The sequence below is a fragment of the Bos mutus genome, chromosome 19, assembly GCF_027580195.1.
Source record: "Bos mutus isolate GX-2022 chromosome 19, NWIPB_WYAK_1.1, whole genome shotgun sequence".
In the NCBI taxonomy this organism is placed as follows: Eukaryota; Metazoa; Chordata; class Mammalia; order Artiodactyla; family Bovidae; genus Bos; species Bos mutus.
The window spans coordinates 24,871,921-24,890,939 of NC_091635.1; the positions used below are offsets into that span (position 1 = coordinate 24,871,921).

At 36.3% G+C, this 19,019-nt stretch overlaps 1 protein-coding gene across 2 annotated transcripts in view; it reads left to right on the plus strand.

Annotated features, from left to right (window-relative positions):
• Nucleotides 1-19,019, plus strand: part of SKAP1 (src kinase associated phosphoprotein 1) — a 304,772-nt gene that overhangs the window by 37,706 nt on the left and 248,047 nt on the right. Inside the window, exons 1-2 of one of the 2 annotated variants that reach the window (XM_070389736.1) lie at nucleotides 10,616-10,737; nucleotides 11,521-11,626. In XM_070389736.1, the coding sequence (XP_070245837.1) occupies nucleotides 10,734-10,737; nucleotides 11,521-11,626 (110 nt within the window). In that variant the 5' untranslated portion in view covers nucleotides 10,616-10,733. Of the gene's footprint in view, nucleotides 1-10,615; nucleotides 10,738-11,520; nucleotides 11,627-19,019 lie in introns of those variants that run through there. The other variant, XM_070389735.1, reaches the window with a different exon arrangement.

Sequence of the window (19,019 nt, forward strand, 5' to 3'; positions counted from 1 at the left end):
TTTTAAACTTTTACTTTTATATTGGAGTATAATATACATGAAACTAGCTGTGTTAGTTTCAGGTGCACAGTAAAATGACTCAGTCATATGTGCACATGCATCCATTCCCCTTCACATTCTCTTCCCATCTAGATCATTTCATAACACCAAGCAAAGTTCCCTGAGCTACACAGTAGGGCCCCACTGGCTAACCATTTTAATCAGAGCAGTATGTACATGTCACATTCCAGGATGTCTGGCTCTAGGTCAGTGATCACACCATCGTGATTATCTGGGTCGTGAAGATCTTTTTTGTACAGTTCTTCTGTGTATTCTTGCCATCTCTTCTTAATATCTTCTGCTTCCGTTAGGTCCCTACCATTTCTGTCCTTTATCGAGCCCATCTTTGCATGAAATGTTCCCTTGGTATCTCTAATTTTCTTGAAGAGATTTCTAGTCTTTCCCATTCTGTTGTTTTCCTCTATTTCTTTGCATTGATCACTGAAGATGGCTTTCTTATCTCTTCTTGCTATTCTTCGGAACTCTGCATTCAGATGTTTAGATCTTTCCTTTTCTCCTTTGCTTTTCGCTTCTCTTCTTTTCACAGCTATTTGTAAGGCCTCCCCAGACAGCCATTTTGCTTTTTTGCATTTCTTTTCCAAGGGGATGGTCTTGATCCCTGTCTCCTGTACAATGTCATGAACCTCATTCCATAGCTCATCAGGCACTCTATCTATCAGATCTAGGCCCTTAAATCTATTTCTCACTTCCACTGTATAATCATAAGGGATTTGATTTAGGTCATACCTGAATGGTCTAGTGGTTTTCCCTACTTTCTTCAATTTAAGTCTGAATATGGCAATAAGGAGTTCATGGTCTGAGCCACAGTCAGCTCCTGGTCTTGTTTTTGCTGACTGTATAGAGCTTCTCCATCTTTGGCTGCAAAGAATATAATCAGTCTGATTTCGGTGTTGACCATCTGGTGATGTTCATGTATAGAGTCTTCTCTTGTGTTGTTGGAAGAGGGTGTTTGTTATGACCAGTGCATTTTCTTGGCAAAACTCTGTTAGTCTTTGCCCTGCTTCATTCCGTATTCCAAGGCCAAATTTGCCTGTTACTCCAGGTGTTTCTTGACTTCCTACTTTTGCATTCCAGTCCCCTATAATGAAAAGAACATCTTTTTTGGGTGTTAGTTCTAAAAGGTCTTGTAGGTCTTCATAGAACCGTTCAACTTCAGCTTCTTCAGCGTTAATGGTTGGGGCATAGACTTGGATTACTGTGATATTGAATGGTTTACCTTGGAAACGAACAGAGATCATTCTGTCGTTTTTGAGATTGCATCCAAGTACTGCATTTCGGACTCTTTTGTTGACCATGATGGCTACTCCATTTCTTCTGAGGGATTCCTGCCCGCAGTAGTAGATATAATGGTCATCTGAGTTAAATTCACCCATTCCAGTCCATTTCAGTTCGCTGATTCCTAGAATGTCGACATTCACTCTTGCCATCTCTTGTTTGACCACTTCCAATTTGCCTTGATTCATGGACCTGACGTTCCAGGTTCCTATGCAATATTGCTCTTTACAGCATCAGACCTTGCTTCTATTACCAGTCACATCCACAGCTGGGTATTCTTTTTGCTTTGGCTCCATCCCTTCATTTTTTCTGGGGTTATTTCTCCACTGATCTCCAGTAGTATATTGGGCACCTACTGACCTGGGGAGTTTCTCTTTCAGTATCCTATCATTTTGCCAGGCTATGGTTTTTCCTGTGGTCATGTATGGATGTGAGAGTTGGACTGTGAAGAAGGCTGAGCTCCGAAGAATTGATGCTTTTGAACTGTGGTGTTGGAGAAGACTCTTGAGAGTCCCTTGGACTGCAAGGAGATCGAACCAGTCCATTCTAAAGGAGATCAGCCCTGGGATTTCTTTGGAAGGAATGATGCTAAAGCTGAAACTCCAGTACTTTGGCCACTTCATGCGAAGAGTTGACTCATTGGACAAGACTCTGATGCTGGGAGGGATTGGGGGCAGGAGGAGAAGGGGGCGACAGAGGATGAGATGGCTGGATGGCATCACTGACTCGATGGACGTGAGTCTGAGTGAACTCCAGGAGTTGGTGACGGACAGGGAGGCCTGGCGTGCTGCGATTCATGGGGTCGCAAAGAGTCGGACACAACTGAGTGACTGATCTGATCTGATCTGATGTACATGTCAATCTCAAACTCCTTAACTATCACTTCATCCCACCCTTCCCTCTGTATTAACTTTAAACTGATTCCTTTTTGTGCTCTTTTAGAACTATGGTTGTGCTAGGTTATACCAAATAATATGAGAAGTTTCTTTTTCTAGGCTCTGAAATAATTTATATAGAACCAGAATTATTTATTACTTAAAGATTTGAAAAACATCTTAAAAATTATATTAATATGAATTTAGAGAAACATTTTAGCAACCTTTTCTTCTTTTCCCCTGGTTTTTAGCCTGTTCAGGAGTCAGGTTTTACATTTCTCAATTCAGTTTTAAAAATTTATATTTTTCTCAGAAACTTTCACTGAGAGTTTATTTGCATGACATTTTATTTTGTTTATATGGCACTTTATTTTTGAAAATAATCTTTTAAAGGGATAAAAATGATACTATCATGAAATTTACATAGACATAAAAGCACAAAGAAGAAAATTAAAATAACTTGAAATCTCACCAATGTTGTCAAATAGTTCATTATCTTTAAAAATTATGGTTTTTATTGCTTCTTTTATTCTGCCTAATTTCTGTATATTTGTGCTTTCTTTCCTTTTTCCTTGATTACATTTGCTGATGGTACATCAATTTATTGGATTTCCCCCTAACCCCTGAAAAATTCCAGCTTTTATACTTATTTAGCATTTATATATGTTTTTCTCACTATTTTTAAGTTCAGGGAAAGTAATGGTTTTGAAGTGGTTTTTTAGCCACTAAGTTGTGCAATGGAACCCTTTTCAACGTTAAAATCTTATGTGAAATCCCAGTGTATAAATAGATAAAAGCCAAGCACTTGTGATTAAAGTAAAGGGGAATTGTAGGGGAAGGAAGGGAGTTTCCCAGAGTCTCACTCAATTGACACCCCTCCAACTCCTTCTCTTTCTTTTTTTTTTTAATTTAAATTTATTTTAATTGGAGGCTAATTATTTTACAATATTGTATTGGTTTTGCCATACATCAACATGAATCCACCACGGGTGTACACGTGTTCCCCATCCTGAACCCCCCTGCCACCTCCCTCCCCGTACCATCCCTCTGGGTCATCCCAGTGCACCAGCCCCAAGCATCCTGTATCCTGCATCAAACCTGGACTGGCGATTCCTTTCTTATATGATATTATATATGTTTCAATGCCATTCTCCCAAATCATCCCACCTTCTTCCTCTCCCACAGAGTCCAAAAGACTGTTCTATACATCTGTGTCTCTTTTGCTGTCTCGCAAAAGAGACAGGGTTATCATTACCATCTTTCTAAATTCCATATATATGCATTAGTATACTGTATTGGTGTTTTTCTTTTGGCTTACTTCACTGTGTGTAATAGGCTCCAGTTTCATCCACCTCATTAGAAACTGATTCAAATGTATTCTTTTTAATGGCTGAGTAATACTCCATTGTGTGTATGTACCACAGCTTTCTTATCCATTCATCTGCTGATGGACATCTAGGTTGCTTCCATGTCCTGGCTATTATAAACAGTGCTGTGATGAACATTGGGGTACACGTGTCTCTTTCAATTCTGGTTTCCTTAGTGTGTATGCCCAGCAGTGGGATTGCTGGGTCATAAGGCAGTTCTATTTCCAGTTTTTTAAGGAATCTCCACACTGTTCTCCATAGTGGCTGTACTAGTTTGCATTCCCACCAACAGTGTGAGAGGATTCCCTTTTCTCCACACCCTCTCCCTAGCATTTATTGCTTGTAAACTTTTGGATAGCAGCCATTCTGACTGGTGTGAAATGGTACCTCATTGTGGTTTTGATTTGCATTTCTCTGATAACGAGTGATGTTGAGCATCTTTTCATGTGTTTGTTAGCCATCTGTATGTCTTCTTTGGAGAAATGTCTATTTAGTTCTTTGGCCCATTTTTTGATTGGGTCGTTTATTTTTCTGGAATTGTGCTGCAGGAGTTGCTTGTATATTTTTGAGATTAGTTGTTTGTCAGTTGCTTCATTTGCTATTATTTTCTCCCATTCTGAAGGCTGTCTTTTCACCTGGCTTATAGTTTCCTTTGTTGTGCAGAAGCTTTTAAGTTTAATTAGGTCCCATTTGTTTATTTTTGCTTTTATTTCCAATATTCTGGGAGGTGGGTCATAGAGGATCCTGCTGTGATTTATGTTGGAGAATGTTTTGCCTATGTTCTCCTCTAAGAGTTTTATAGTTTCTGGTCTTACATTTAGATCTTTAATCCATTTTGAGTTTATTTTTGTGTATGGTGTTAGAAAGTGTTCTAGTTTCACTCTTTTACAAGTGGTTGACCAGTTGTTCCCAACACCACTTGTTAAAGAGATTGTCTTTTCTCCATTGTATATTCGTGCCTCCTTTGTCAAAGATAAGGTGTCCATAGGTGGGTGGATTTATCTCTGGGGTTTCTATTTTGTTCCACTGATCTGTATTTCTATCTTTGTGCCAGTACCATACTGTCTTGATGACTGTGGCTTTGTAGTAGAGCCTGAAGTCAGGCAGGTTGATTCCTCCAGTTCCATTCTTCTTTCTCAAGATTGCTTTGGCTATTCGAGGTTTTTTGTATTTCCGTACAAATTGTGAAATTATTTGTTCTAGCTCTGTGAAAAATACCATTGGTAGCTTGATAGGGATTGCATTGAATCTATAGATTGCTTTGGGTAGTATATTCATTTTCACTATATTGTTCTTCCGATCCATGAACATGGTATATTTCTCCATCTGTTAGTGTCCTCTTTGTTTTCGGATGCTCATGACTCCAGAGAGCACTGTTAGACAACCACCGTTCTAACTTTTTCGTTCTGTTTTTTATCTTTATTTTTTCCTTTCTCCTGCTTTCCATAGGCTGGTTTATTGCTCTTTTGTGATTTTTTGAATTTGTTGCTTCATGTATTTCTTTTCATTCTTTCTTATTTAATATTGGAAATATTGAAGTCTATGCTAAGTCGCTTCAGTCGTGTCCGACTCTGTGCCACCCCATAGATGGCAGCCCACCAGGCTCCCCCGTCCCTGGGATTCTCCAGGCAAGAACACTGGAGTGGGTTGCCATTTCCTTCTCCAATGCATGAAAGTGAAAAGTGAAAGTGAAGTCGTTCAGTCGTATCCGACTTTTAGCGACCCCATGGACTGCAGCCCGCCAGGCTCCTCCATCCATGGGATTTTTCAGGCAAGAGTACTGGAGTGGGGTGCCATTGCCTTCTCCATTGAGGTCTATAAAGGTCTATAAATAAGAGATCACTCTGTACAATGCTGGTTATATTTCATAATATTTTACACAGGCTATTTTCTCAATAGATGGTAATTATAGTTTTGAGTTTCCTCTACTACCCACAATGTATGTGTGCATGTGTTTTCAAATGTCTAAGTATGGAGAGTTTTTTTACTCTTTTAAATGTTAAGTTCTAGTTTTATTTTGTGTTAATCATAAAATAGATCTTTCTAATTTTGAGTTTTTAAGAAATTATTGATTTTTTTTGTAATCCAGTGCTTAATTAATTTTCATAAATATGAGCATTTGAATGTGACTAGTCTGAACTGATATGTGTTGTTAAATGTAAAATGCACATAGGTTTTGAAGATATAATACAAAAACAGGTAAAATAGCTCAATAATTATTTTTTGTTCATTACATATTGAAATCATACTATTTTGGTTTAAAAAAAAATTATTTATTTGTTTTTGCCTGTGCTGGATCTTCATTGCTGCATAGGCTTTTCTCTAGTTGTGGTGAGCAGAGGCTCCTCTCTCGTTGTGGTATATGCAGCCTTCTTGTTGTTTCTATTGTTGCTTCTTTTGTTGAGGAGCACGGGCTCTAGGGTGCTTGGGCTTCAGTAGTTGCGGCAGGTGGGCTTAGTAGTTGCGGTTCCCAGACTAAAGCACAGACGCAATCGTTGTGGTGCCCGGGCTTAGGTGCTCCATGGCATGTGGGGTCTTCCCAGATCAGGGATAGAACTCATGTCTCCTGCATTGGCAGGTAGATTCTTTACCAGTGAGCCACCAGGGAAGCCCCAAATCATATTTTGTATCTACTGAGTTAAATAAAGTAAATATCACTGAAATTAATTTTATCTCTTTTTGGGCTATGTTTTGAAATGAGGCTACTAGAAAATTTTAAATTACGTGTGTAATTTTATTTCTATTGGACATAAACTGCCCTCTATAATTATATATTTTTATCCATGTGGTCTATTAGAGACTAGTAGGGACTTTACAATTGTTTTTCAGTAATTTCTACTTATAGTTCTTGAATTTTTCACTATATGTATTTTAGTACTATTCTATTTAGCACATAACAGGTCACTTCTATTACGGATTGTACTTTATATAAAATAAAATGACTCTGTTGGCCTGTTTGTGTTCTACTTTGATATGAATTATTGCTATTCTTGCTTTTAAGAAAATTTGTTTAGGACATTTTGCACATCTGTCTTCTTTTAATTTCAATCTCACTTTATTTCAGGTGAATATCTTTTAAACAGTAATCAAATTAACTTATCTTTTTGCATAGAAATTCTTTACTTTTTTTCACTTGTTTCTGTTAACTTTTTTCTTTTTAAATTGAAGTATAGTTGATTTACAATATTATATTGGTTTCAGGTGTACAACATAGTGATTAAAAAATTTTATAGATTATTCTCAATTTATGCTTATTATAAAACATAGGCTATATTCCCCATGCTATGCAATATATCCTTATAGCTTGTTTTTAATAGAGGACTCTAATTTTTCACAATTATTATCATCAGTTATATATCATTTTATGAGTTTTATTATTTGCTACATTATATTTTTCTGTTTTATTACATTGAATATTAAAAAATTTTTTTTCCTCTTTAAATTTTGTGTTCACATTGTGCTGTGCTTAGTTGCTCAGTAGTGTCCAACTCTTTGTAATGGATTGTAGCCTGCCAAAGCACCTCTGTCCATGGGGATTCTCCAGGCAAGAATACTGGAGTGGATTGCTGTGCCCTCCTCCAGGGGATCTTCCCAACACAGGGATCGAACCCAGGTCTCTCGCATTGTAGGTGGTTTCTTTACCATCTGGGCCACCAGAGAAACCCATTATTACACTTATTACATTAGTGTTTGAAAAATTGTAGTTAAACCCATTTTCTTTAATTATCATTGTCCAAGATGGCATAGTACCCATTAACTTTATGTAAATGAGTAATTTAGCTTGTTTTCTTCTCTATTTCTTTCCTAACTAGTATTCAGATGCTTATTACATTTTTTAACAAATATCTTAATTAAGAATTACTCTTTAACAATAAGTTTTAAACTGTATTTAACCACAGTTACCTAGATTTAACTTATTTTGCTGGTTTGAATTTCATCACCACCTCTTTCTGTTGATCAGTGTGTCCTTGAAAAGATTTTCTTCAGGAAAGAATGTACGTGATAGAAATTCAGAGCCACAACTGTTTGAAAATGTTTTGCTGGTCTCCTTCATGTTATATAACCAACATCTTGACTATGTTTAGAATTCTTGCGCACAGTATTTTTCCTTTAAAACACTAAAACTTTCATCTTCGGGTGCTTATTTTGTGGAGAGGACATTTTGACTCTGTTATTCTGTAAACTACTTCTTTTTTTTTTTTATGTCTGGGTACTTAAAGAATGTTTTCATCCTCAAAATTTGAAATTTCAGAAGGGTATGTGTAGATGTTGTTATTCACTCATCCATTCATTCATACATTTGTTTCTATTTTTTAACAGCTTCATTGAGATGTAGTTCTTATACCATAAAACCTATCCATTTAAAGGGTGCAGTCCAATGGCTTCTAGTATGGTACTCACAGAGTTGTACAGTCACCATCACAATAAATTTTAGAACATTTTTCATCATCTTCCAAAGAAAACTTGAACCCCCTTAGCCTTCATTCTTCAATCTGCAGCCCTCTCTCCCACAGCCCTAGGCATCTGCTTATCTACTTTCTGTTCCTATAGATTTTTGCCCATTCTGTATGTTTCATGTAAATGGAATTATACTATATGTGACCCTTGCTACTGGTTTCTTTTGATTGATGAAATTATGATTTCAGAGATTTATTTGTATCGTAGCATGTATCAGCATTTCCTTTTTATTGCTGCCACATTTTGTTTATCTGTTCATCAGTTGATGAGTGTTAGTATTTATCCACTTATTGGCTGTTAAGAATAATGCTGCTACAAACATTTGTGTACAAGTTTTTATTTGAACACTTGTTTTCATTTCTCTTGTGTATATACCTAGTAGTGGAATTGGTGGGCAACTCTCTTTTTAGCTTTTTGAGGAACTGCCAGACTTTTACAAAGTAACAACACATTTTACATTCCCACTAGCAATGTATATGGAGAAGGAAATGGCAACCCACTCCAGTGTTCTTGCCTGGAAAATCCCATGGATGGAGAAGCCTGGTAGGCTGCAGTCCACGGGGTCGCACAGAGTCGGACACGACTGAAGCGACTTAGCAGCAGCAGCAGCAGTGTATAAGGATCCTAATTTCTCTCCATCTTCAACAGCACTCATTATTGTCCATCTTCTTGACAGTAGCCATGTGAAACTGGTACCTCAGTGTGGTACTGGTTATTGTTTCCTGATAACAACTGATGTTAAGCATCTTTTCATGTGTTTATTAGTCATTTGTACATCTTCTTTGGATAAATGTCTATTTAGGTTCTTTGTTTTAAAATCAGATTGTCTTTTTATTATTGAATTGTAAGAGCTTTTTATATATTCTATATATAAGTCTCCTATTAGATACATGATTTTCAAAAATTTTCTCACTTTCTTGATAGCATCCTTTGAACCACAGTAGTTTTAATTTTGATGTCAATTTGTTTCTTTGGTTGCTTGTTCTTTTGGCATCATATCTAAGAAACTATTATCTAATCCAAGGTTACAAGGATTTATGCCTATTTTCTTCTATAGTTTTAGCATTTATGTTTGGGTCTATGATCCATTTTGAGTTAATTTTTGTATATTATATGGGTAAGGGTTCAATTTCATTTCTTTGCATGTAGATATTTAATTGTTCCAGCACCATTTATTGAAAAACAGTTTTTTCCGTTGTTTTATCTTGTCATCCTTGTCAAAAATTTATTGAATATAAATGTGAGGGTTTACTTCTAAATTCCCAATTCTGTTCCTTTGATCTGTGTGTCTGACTTTACACCAATACCATATTGTCTTGATTACTGTAGCTTTGTAGTAAGTTTTGAAATCAGAAAATGGGAAAGTTGTCCTCCTTTTTCAAAATTGTTTCGACTATTCTGGGTACCTTTAATTTCCAAATGAATTATAGGATTAGTTTGTCAGTTTCTGCAAAAAATCCAGCTGAGATTTTTATAGAGATTGCATTGACTATTTAGATCAGTATGGAAATATTCCCATATTAATAGCCATAAGTCTCATATGTAAACATGGGATGTCTTCCCATTTAGTTTCTTCCTTTAATTTAAGGTCTTTCATTTCTTTCAATAATATTTTGTAGTTTTCAGAGTTTAAGTTTTATACTTCTCTTGTTAAATTTATTCCTTAGTATTAATTCTGTTTTATATTATTTTAAATGGAGTTTTCCTAATTTAATTTTTCCTAATTTAATTTTGGCTTGTTCATTGCTACTGTATAGAAATACAGCTGATTTTTTATATTAATCTTGTATCCTGCAAACTTATTGAACTCATTTTTTAGTTCTAATAGTTGTCAGTGGATTCCTTAGGGTTTTCTATGTACAAGATTATATCATCTGCATGTAGAGATAGTTTTACTTCTTTCTTTCTAACCTGCTGCTGCTGCCAAGTCACTTCAGTCGTGTCCAACTCTGTGCGACCCCATGGACTGCAGCCTACCAGGCTTCTCTGTCCATGGGATTCTCCAGGCAAGAACACTGGAGTGGGTTGCCATTTCCTTCTCCAATGCATGAAAGTGGAAAGTGAAAGTGAAGTCACTCAGTCATGTCTGACTCTTAGCGACCCCATGGACTGCAGCCCACCAGGCTCCTCCATCCATGGGATTTTCCAGGCAACAGTACTGGAGTGGGGTGCCATTGCCTTCTCCCTCTTTCTAACCTAGACTCTTTTAATTTCATTTTTTGCATATTTGCCCTGTCCAGCACCAGTGCAATGTTGAATATAAGTGGTAAGAGCAGACAGCTTGTCTTGTTGCTGATCTTTAGGAACAGGGGGAAAGTATTCAGCCTAAAACAGTAAAACAACCAGTTATTTTACCTGCAAAGTGGTTTATTTGGGAACAGCAAAGACTTGCAATTAAGGACGTGCAATCATGGTTATCCACAGGCAAGCCCAGAAAACAAAAAAGAGGAACTTTCTTTCATAGAGGAGAAGGAACTGGGAGGAGCTGTTATAAACAAAAAGACCATTGGAGAAAACTGGGAGTTCCAAGTGTAATGGCTTCTTGTTGACTGAGTTATTGTTAACAGTCTCTCATTGGCCAGACTCTTGCAGGACAAGGAGAAATTTTTTCCTTCCTCCTGCTGTAGTAAAGTAGGAACCTTCTCCCTGTTGGAGATACAGTGATATATCTCTTCCTGTTGGTCTGCAATTGACATCGATGGGTAGGGCCTTAGAGCTCCCTTTTCTGGCACCCTGACTTTATTAAAAAAGAGGGGGGGGACTGTATATTGATTTTCACCTATCATTAAGAATGATGTTAGTGGGTTTTTGTAGATGATCTTTATAAGGCTAAGGAAGTTTCCTTCTATTTCCAGTTTGTTGAGTGTTTTTGTTTGTTTTATCATAAAGTGCTGTTGAATTTTGTCGAATGCTTTTTCTGCATCCATTGAGACAATCACATCGCCTTTGTCCTTTATCCTATTAATATGGCATATTACATTAATTTAATTTTGGATAGCATTTATTTTTACCTTTGAATTCAACTTTTCATCCTTTAGCCTTCAGAGGAACTTGGAGGAACCTATTTAATGATATATGCAATAGATATGACATACATCTTAGAATTTAATGGTGGTCCTTAGTGAAATTTTTATTTCCAGAATTTTTTACCCCATCAAAAGTCCTACTTATGGCTATGTAGGATTTTTTGTTTGGTGTTCTTGAGTGGTGAGAATGTAAAACAAAATTTTAATATGCTTATGTAACCCAACTGTATAAATTCGTAACATTATCTTGATAGTATATCTAGTGCAGTTTCATATTACAGGCATTAGAAGTGAAATATACATAAGTATCCTCTTCTGTGGCATTACTTACAATCACCTTATTCTGCAACTTTAAAGTTTTTAAAGAGAAATTTGTATCCATTTGTTAATCCTCCAGATTTTCTTCCTTCTCTCTTGGTACTTTTTCTTTTCTGTTGATCAGCTTTCCTTTTCGTTTAGATACTGAGGACTTCCTGGCCGAAGGTTTGCGGAATGAGAACCTCAGTGCTGGTGCAAAGGACAACAGAGACCATATTCTGCGGGGCTTGCAGCAAATCAAAGCTAGGTTTGTATAAACCGGTTCCATTATTCTTCTTCATAAAGTTTAAAGCAATTTATAATCAGCAAAATCTACTTTAATTGTATATAAATTATCAAAGTAGGACACATTTATTATAGTTCTTTATACTTGGTAGAGGCTTTTAAATGTTTACTGAATTGCATTGAAGGTAGGCAGGCATATTTAGGGTAGTTAGTTTACCACAATGGAAATATTTTTATAGTTGTATATGTTAAGAAAGTTATTCTGCTTTTAGCTTTGGATTGTTATGTTAGTCTTTATTGGACACTTTTGCAAAATGGGTGAAAAGCTAAATATTTATGCTTGTCCAAATTACTGAAAGAGAGGACGTTAAGCAGTATGAGACAATTTCCACTATGAGTTTTAGTCCTGATTTTATATCCTCATCTCCTTCCCGAATAGAAAACTTAAACTAGACTTATCCAGTTGATTCTTTCCTCCTATTAAAATGTCTTACTCTCAGGCTGATTGGAATATCATGCTCATTAAGTTGTTTTTTTTTTAATTAAAGGCCCTCACCTAGTTTTTGTGCCTTTTAGAATGTGAGCACCTGACAGATGCATACACTTGCTTGATGGAGGGAAAAATAAAAAATTTCCATTACAGTATATTCCTCAACCACTTCTTGTTCGAAGTGTGATAACTGAATGAGAGTTGGGGATAAGTGAGTACAATCTTAAGTCTTTTTCGACTTGGAGGCAATGTGATTTGAAACGTTTGAACTGTGTACTCTTAGTAAAGGAAGAGCTTCAGCAGTGTTATACCTGGGATTTCATTTGTGTGGCAGAAAGATCTTATCATCTACTTTAGAAACGTCATTGAAACTCCTTAGAAGCAAGGAGTTTTATCCTTTCGAAGGGCACAGCCAGAATATATTCCCTCCAGGAATGTGAGAGAACTTCACAAGATGCCCTGCTGGATCTTAATCGATCTTTCCTGCTGGCTAATTAAGCATCACTTTTACTCAGCAACTGGGGACTATGTAATTATCAGCCTGGGTTGCCCTGAATAATTGAAACAAACAGAATGCAAAAGATGAGAGCTTTTTGCAAAAGTGAGAATATCTGTAATTTTTGTTAGGTTGGAAGAGTGTTTAAAACAAACTTCCCTATACTTTATTAGTGGATAAGTTTAGGCTTAGTTGTGTCTGAAGGCTCAGTTAGTAACTTAAAGAATTTTTTATTTCTTTAATACAAAGTTGATCTTTGTATTATAGGATTATTATAAGGATGGCATGAGGAACAAAGATGGAATTATTTTAAACTGTACTATAGGGAGTGAAAGTGAAGTCGCTCAGTCGTGTCCGACTCTTTGCGACCCCATAGACGGTAGCCTACCAGGCTCCGCCATCCATGGGATTTTCTAGGCAAGGATACTGGAGTGGGCTGCCATTTCCTTCTCCAGGGGATCTTCCCAACCCAGGGATCAAACCCGGGTCTCCTGTATTGCAGACAGACGCTTTACTGTCTGAGCCACCAAGGATAGCGAGAGGGATGCCCAAAATATAATTGTGTATATGGTGGTGTTAATGGTATAAATCTGTGATAAGGAATGTAAAAATAATTTTATTGCATCTATGGAGGCAAATATACAATGAGTAGAAATTCTCCTTTCCTGTTATTTGCAGTGCAGCACTTGGAAAGGACTGAATTTCAATCTGAAATTGATAATAAAAGGTGATTTTGTGGTGACTCACTGTTATCTCACTGTTATCACTTACATATTACTTCTTAGTTCTCTTTTTTAAGTGCATACACACACTCATACACACACACCCATGCACACAGACATAGAAGCTGTATTTATTATGAGGCAGAGAGGGTTCCTTGTTCTCAAAGGACTTGCTGTGTGGTTTGTGGGATAGATATTCAGGAAATAATCAGCAGGGGTTTTAGGAAACATCTGCATTGTTGATGGGAGCTTTCTGTTCATTGATTTGTTGTAAGAAAGATGACACTTTATTTAGAATTTCACAATTATCAGATCAGGAGGAAATGAGGAGCCAGAAATTAGATACTGTACAAGAAAATGGAAAAATGAGGATTTCCTTTGGCAAGCTGTTTGAAATTGTCTTAAATTTACCCATTCAATCATCGTCCCATAATGTAACCCTTGTCTTACTGAATCTTCTTTTTCAGCCACATTGCGTGTATGGCCCCATGTATGGGTGGTTGATGTTATGTACTTATATGTATTTGTAGCAGTTGCTTTGAGAGCACTGAAAACTTGTACAATGCCAATCGCATTTACTTTTTTTTGTGTGGAAGTTGTATCTCTCCCAGAGGCTGAGTATGAAAGGAAATTTGGAAATCATCAAACTTGAGAGCTAAATGTATATGGAAAATGGCCAAGTAACATCAAAAGAATTAATGAAAGCCACTTTAAAAGTTTGATCTTGAGTCATATTAAAGCAATAAAACTTTAGGGGTTTGGTAAATTTGTGGGGGAGGTAGGCATCTGTCTAAAACTACTAACTTGGCACATTAGGGCCGAAGGTGGGTAAGAAATCTCTAGCAGGATAACCTGGGAAAGACACTAGATAAATATAAATGCCATATATACATATACTCCCCCAAAAAACTTTCATTCTATCTTTGTTGCGTCCTTGCTTTAATTCATTTAATTATTTCCTCCACACTGTGCTGCTTGAGAATAGAGTGGAGTGATGGGAAAATACTGATTCCTGGTAAACTCTAGGGGCTTGGCTGTAATTTTTATGGTGGCTCAGAATTCAGTGCTATTTGCCATGACTGTGGACTCGCTGTAAATTAAAGCATCTGACTTCATCACAGCTGTTATGTGCTGTTTGCCACCTTTCTGTTGCCTAGAGTGACTGACCCCAGAAAACGATAGTTGTGTTGAGTCATGGATGTCCTCCAAGTGCTCATCTGTTTTTCAGTACAAGTAGGTTTTCTGTCTTCCCAGACTGAAAATCATATCTGTATTTCTGTCTTGATAGGGTTTTTTTGGCTTAAGAGTATTACCAATGAAGGATAATGTTTTCCATATAAGACAAATAAAAAACGGATGGCACTTTGCGTGATTCCAAGGAAATGAAGTCCTGTTGTGGTATTTGATGTCCTGAGCTGTGATGTTCATGGCTCTTCTTCAAACTGCCTCCTCATTTAAACCTTCTCCCTAAAACTAACAGCTTTCACATCCTGAGTCCAAGTTTTCAGCAAGCTCTTTAGAGAATGATTAGGATGAAAGCCAGGCAGAGGCTCCTCCTGTTTTATTGCGGTGGTCACTGCAGGACCAGTGCCAGCTGTGAGGCACCTGGAATGAAACATACTTCATCTATACTCAGACGTTTAAGGGCATTCTTATGCATTTGCAGAAACAGTTGAGCATTTCTTAAGTTTGATTCAGGGGAGGCCATCTGACAGCAAGAATGCATTGAGAATGGGGGAAAGGGTGAAGAAAATAGAAAATTTTTATTACTGAGGTAGGGATAAATTCTCCATGGCTCATTTTGGAACAGCTAGTCATTTATGCTCACTGTTGGAAGTGAAGTCTAGAGCCAATGGAAACAAATTTAGAGTATTGTTTTCTTTTGTGAAACTTAAAGGAGTTCCAAAAAGAGACAGGTAGATTAATAACATATTGAAATGGAAAGAAATAAAGAAATAACTTTATGTAACAGGATTATGGCACAACCCCACAAAACCAGTGCTTTTAAAGTACAGACTGAAAGAATATCTTGAACATGTCTCATTGTGGGTGGTTAGCCTATAGCTCTGCATGAAACATGATATGTTAGTACAAATATCATAAAAATAATTCCAGTTCTCTTTGGGAACTTCAAGTTTTTCTTATCAGCTTACCATGGATTTAGCTTTAAAACAGAATTTAGTTTAAGAATATATTGTTCTTCTGTCTTTGTATTGGAGGAAAGACAAGGAGTTAGTCCAATGTAACTCTTGAGAGCAAGATTTTCAAAGTGATATGCTGTCAATATTATCGCCATTAATTACATGGAGAATGTTACTTTTCCTAAATGCTGGTTATTGAGCTTAAAATTCCCAAACAAAAAACATTCAGATGAAGTGTGCTTATCAAGAGAAGAAATGTGAAATGTGTTGTTGGTACATTTGTGTTACAAGTTTAGATATTTGTTCATATCTTCTCTTTCTATTCACTTTGCTACTTTCACTGGCGTTTCAGTGCCAATGCAGAAATAAAAAAGGTAGTAGGTACTAGTGCAATCTATCTAAGTTTAAAGAGCTCTGAAAAGGCTTCAAACTTATAGCAATAATTTGACCACATCTTGAAGTTTAAAAATTCATTTCTTCCTTTTCCAGTCCTATCTCTGCTTCTCACCCTTAGCCAAGAAAGCAAACAAAAACTCACAACTTCACGGCTCTCAAGTTATCAATTATAGGCTAAATCCCTGTACTACTTTTCTGTTATTTAGTGAGTGTATGTTGAGATTTCACAATTGTGTTAAAGATTTTTGGAGATATACTTACTGGGAGTAGTAAAGGGTTATTTTTGTTTCTCTTTTAGTCTGAAATGGTCTACAGGTGAAACTGGTATAATATTACTTGCTGTTGGTCTCTCGGCTTAACTTGGAAAGGAAGATCATTTTATCACATGTTCTTTCATAGCAAGTTTCCTCTACTTTCAAAGCAGCCTTGAAGTGTATGACTCCTTTTTAATTTTATGATGATGATTATTTTGTTTATTCTTTCACTTGAGTAGGTGTCTTGGATTTGGTACCAGCTATAAGATTAAATTGATCCATTTTTGTTTTCTTTTACACTGGGCTGTTTTGGTGGTGTTAGTAGATAGAAGCCTCTCCCTTTGATCATCCCATAAAATAAATATTTTATATGAGTAATTTTGATGTACAATAACTTTTTAGTAAGTGGGTTTTTTTTTAATCTTGTTTTTTTCAATCATTTTTATTAAACATTCCCAGTACTGAGCTCATTAAACAGAATAACGTGTTCTATCAAGAGTGGAAGGTCATTTGAAATGAAACCTGGGAAGCAGGTAGATAACTGAGCTTTCTCCCTTCAGGTTGGACTGACCCGTTAGAATAAGCTGAACACTACTATTTAGTCCTATAGTTAGGTCTCTGAATTTGCTTTACTTCTAATAGAATTATAGCCATCATTATTACTTGGGCACATTCCTATTAGCTACTTGAAACGGATTTGTCTTGGAAGATCTCAGAAAATCCTGAGTATCAATGTTTTTAATACTAGAAGCTTTTCTATTTGTCTATAAATGGGGGCTCTTAATTCATACATTGTGTGAAAAGATCATTTATATGAAATTACAGTCTTCATTTTACCAATGTTAACTTTGGCCTTGATTTTAAATCTCACTTGATCTGGATCTAGTCTTTTGTCCCAACGTGTGCTATTTTTTCTGCTTATAGAAAGCCAGTGGGGGGAAAAAAATGCCTCTCTGTATTCATCTATTTATGGATCTCCAGAAACTTGTGGCGTGAGGCCCTCCTGGTTGTGGTTATCTCTAATTTGCTGGTTTTCTCTTATTTCTGATGTAGATCCATCCTGTATCCACTTCCTGTGTTACACTGAAATTAGAGCAAAGGGGAGAGAAATGCAAGAGCACTGGGTCAGCTCTCAGAATTCAAAGTCTTTGTTCTGATGTTTTTTCTATAACATTGTCTGATTCAATTGAAGATTTGCCTAAGCATGATCTTGTGTTTTCTTTTTCAGTTGCCTCCCCCAAAATGTTATTTGGGATTGTTTTTTCAAATGTTACAAAAATGCAAACATTACCAACCAAACCTTGAAACCTCAAAAATTTGATTTCTTTTATGGTATCACTATGATTTTTCATTTTTTTTTAATTTGCAAAATGATGCAGGAAATTTCATTTCCTTGGGATTTCATTTTATTTCATGATTCTGTTGAAAATGAGTTGGGCCTAAAGTGGGTTTTTATAATCACAACATGTGAATCATTTCTTCTTTGGAAGCCGGATCTTCTCTCCGACTGTGTAGCCTCATCTAGTCTCCCTGAAGTGCAGCACTAGCAGGGTTGATAATGAAATGCGGTCCTTCTTATCACACCCAGCAAAAGGCTCAGAAACGACAGGAAAAAAAATCAATCCCACAGGAACTTCTCAAGTGCTAGATATCCATATTTAACCCCCATGCATTTAAAATGGAAATGAGATATCTCAGGGTTTTAGTTTTTGATTTACACAAGATGTCACTGCCTCCTTGGCAATGGGAATATTTTGCAGACCAACTGCTGACCTGTTTAGGGAGATCTCAGCCTATCGCCTCAGGTCCAATGTAGTTTCTTCATAATTCTTTCGAAACTCTCAGCAGTGCTTTGCAGCAGCTTTGATTCTTCAGGCTTCAAAGAATGCCCCTTCCAGGCCAATCTTCTAAAAGAAAAAAAAAAGAAAAATCAGTGTAGGGGAATAAACAGCTCATAAAGGAAGGGGCAGCTATCCCTGTGGCAGTTCTCACTCTACTTAATTAATAAGGAGTTTATAAGCCAGCTACAGCTTCACAAAGCCAAGAAAATTCCAGTTTGATGCTAGTGCCTTGTTATGAAATTCCCACTTGGAGTGACTCAGTCTTCAATAATCAAGTTGTTTTATCATAGATATACAGTGACGCTTATGCGTTATGATTAAATGCTCACCCTCAAGCTCCCTCTTGAGTTTGTGAGCCTTGTTGAGTTATTATAATTTATAGAAAACTTTATGCCCACATAATTTCCAATTAGCTATTTCTCAGTTTTATTAAGGGAGTGTCTCTCTTTTCTGGATTCTGCCATAACCACAATGTTCATTTTATGATTTGATAATCAAGACCTCCTATCATGTCTACCAAGAACCTTTGTTTTTTGGTTAATGATAAAACTAAGATATGTGACATTACTCAAAGTAAGAGAATTAATAAAAGATTAGGATTTAGAATGTAGGATTTCTAAGTGGTTGCATAGTTTACTTAAGCAAGCCATTATTTTAAAAAAGAATTGGCATCTTTCAAAAGCTTATTGGTTTAAAGGAACTGTAAATAAATATTGAAGTTTAGTTAATTATATATGCATCTAGAGTCTCGCAACATCTGTAGTTTATTTTGGAATGCATCAAAAACAAGATGGATGGATAGGTGGATAAGTGACAAAGCAGATATAACAAAATGTGAATCATAGCATCTAGATTATGAGTATACACATATATCGGTGTTCATTTACCTTTTATGCATATCTGAAACATTTCATAATGTGATGTTGCAAAAAACATTTGTTTCACTTTGCAGTTCGAAACCATAGACTTCATTCATACTGTGGTTTCAGAAAACCGTAGACTTCCTCATGTTGGAAATGTAATAAGTATGTCTGTGATATTTTTAGGATTATAATTTTCTAAGAATAACCTTATT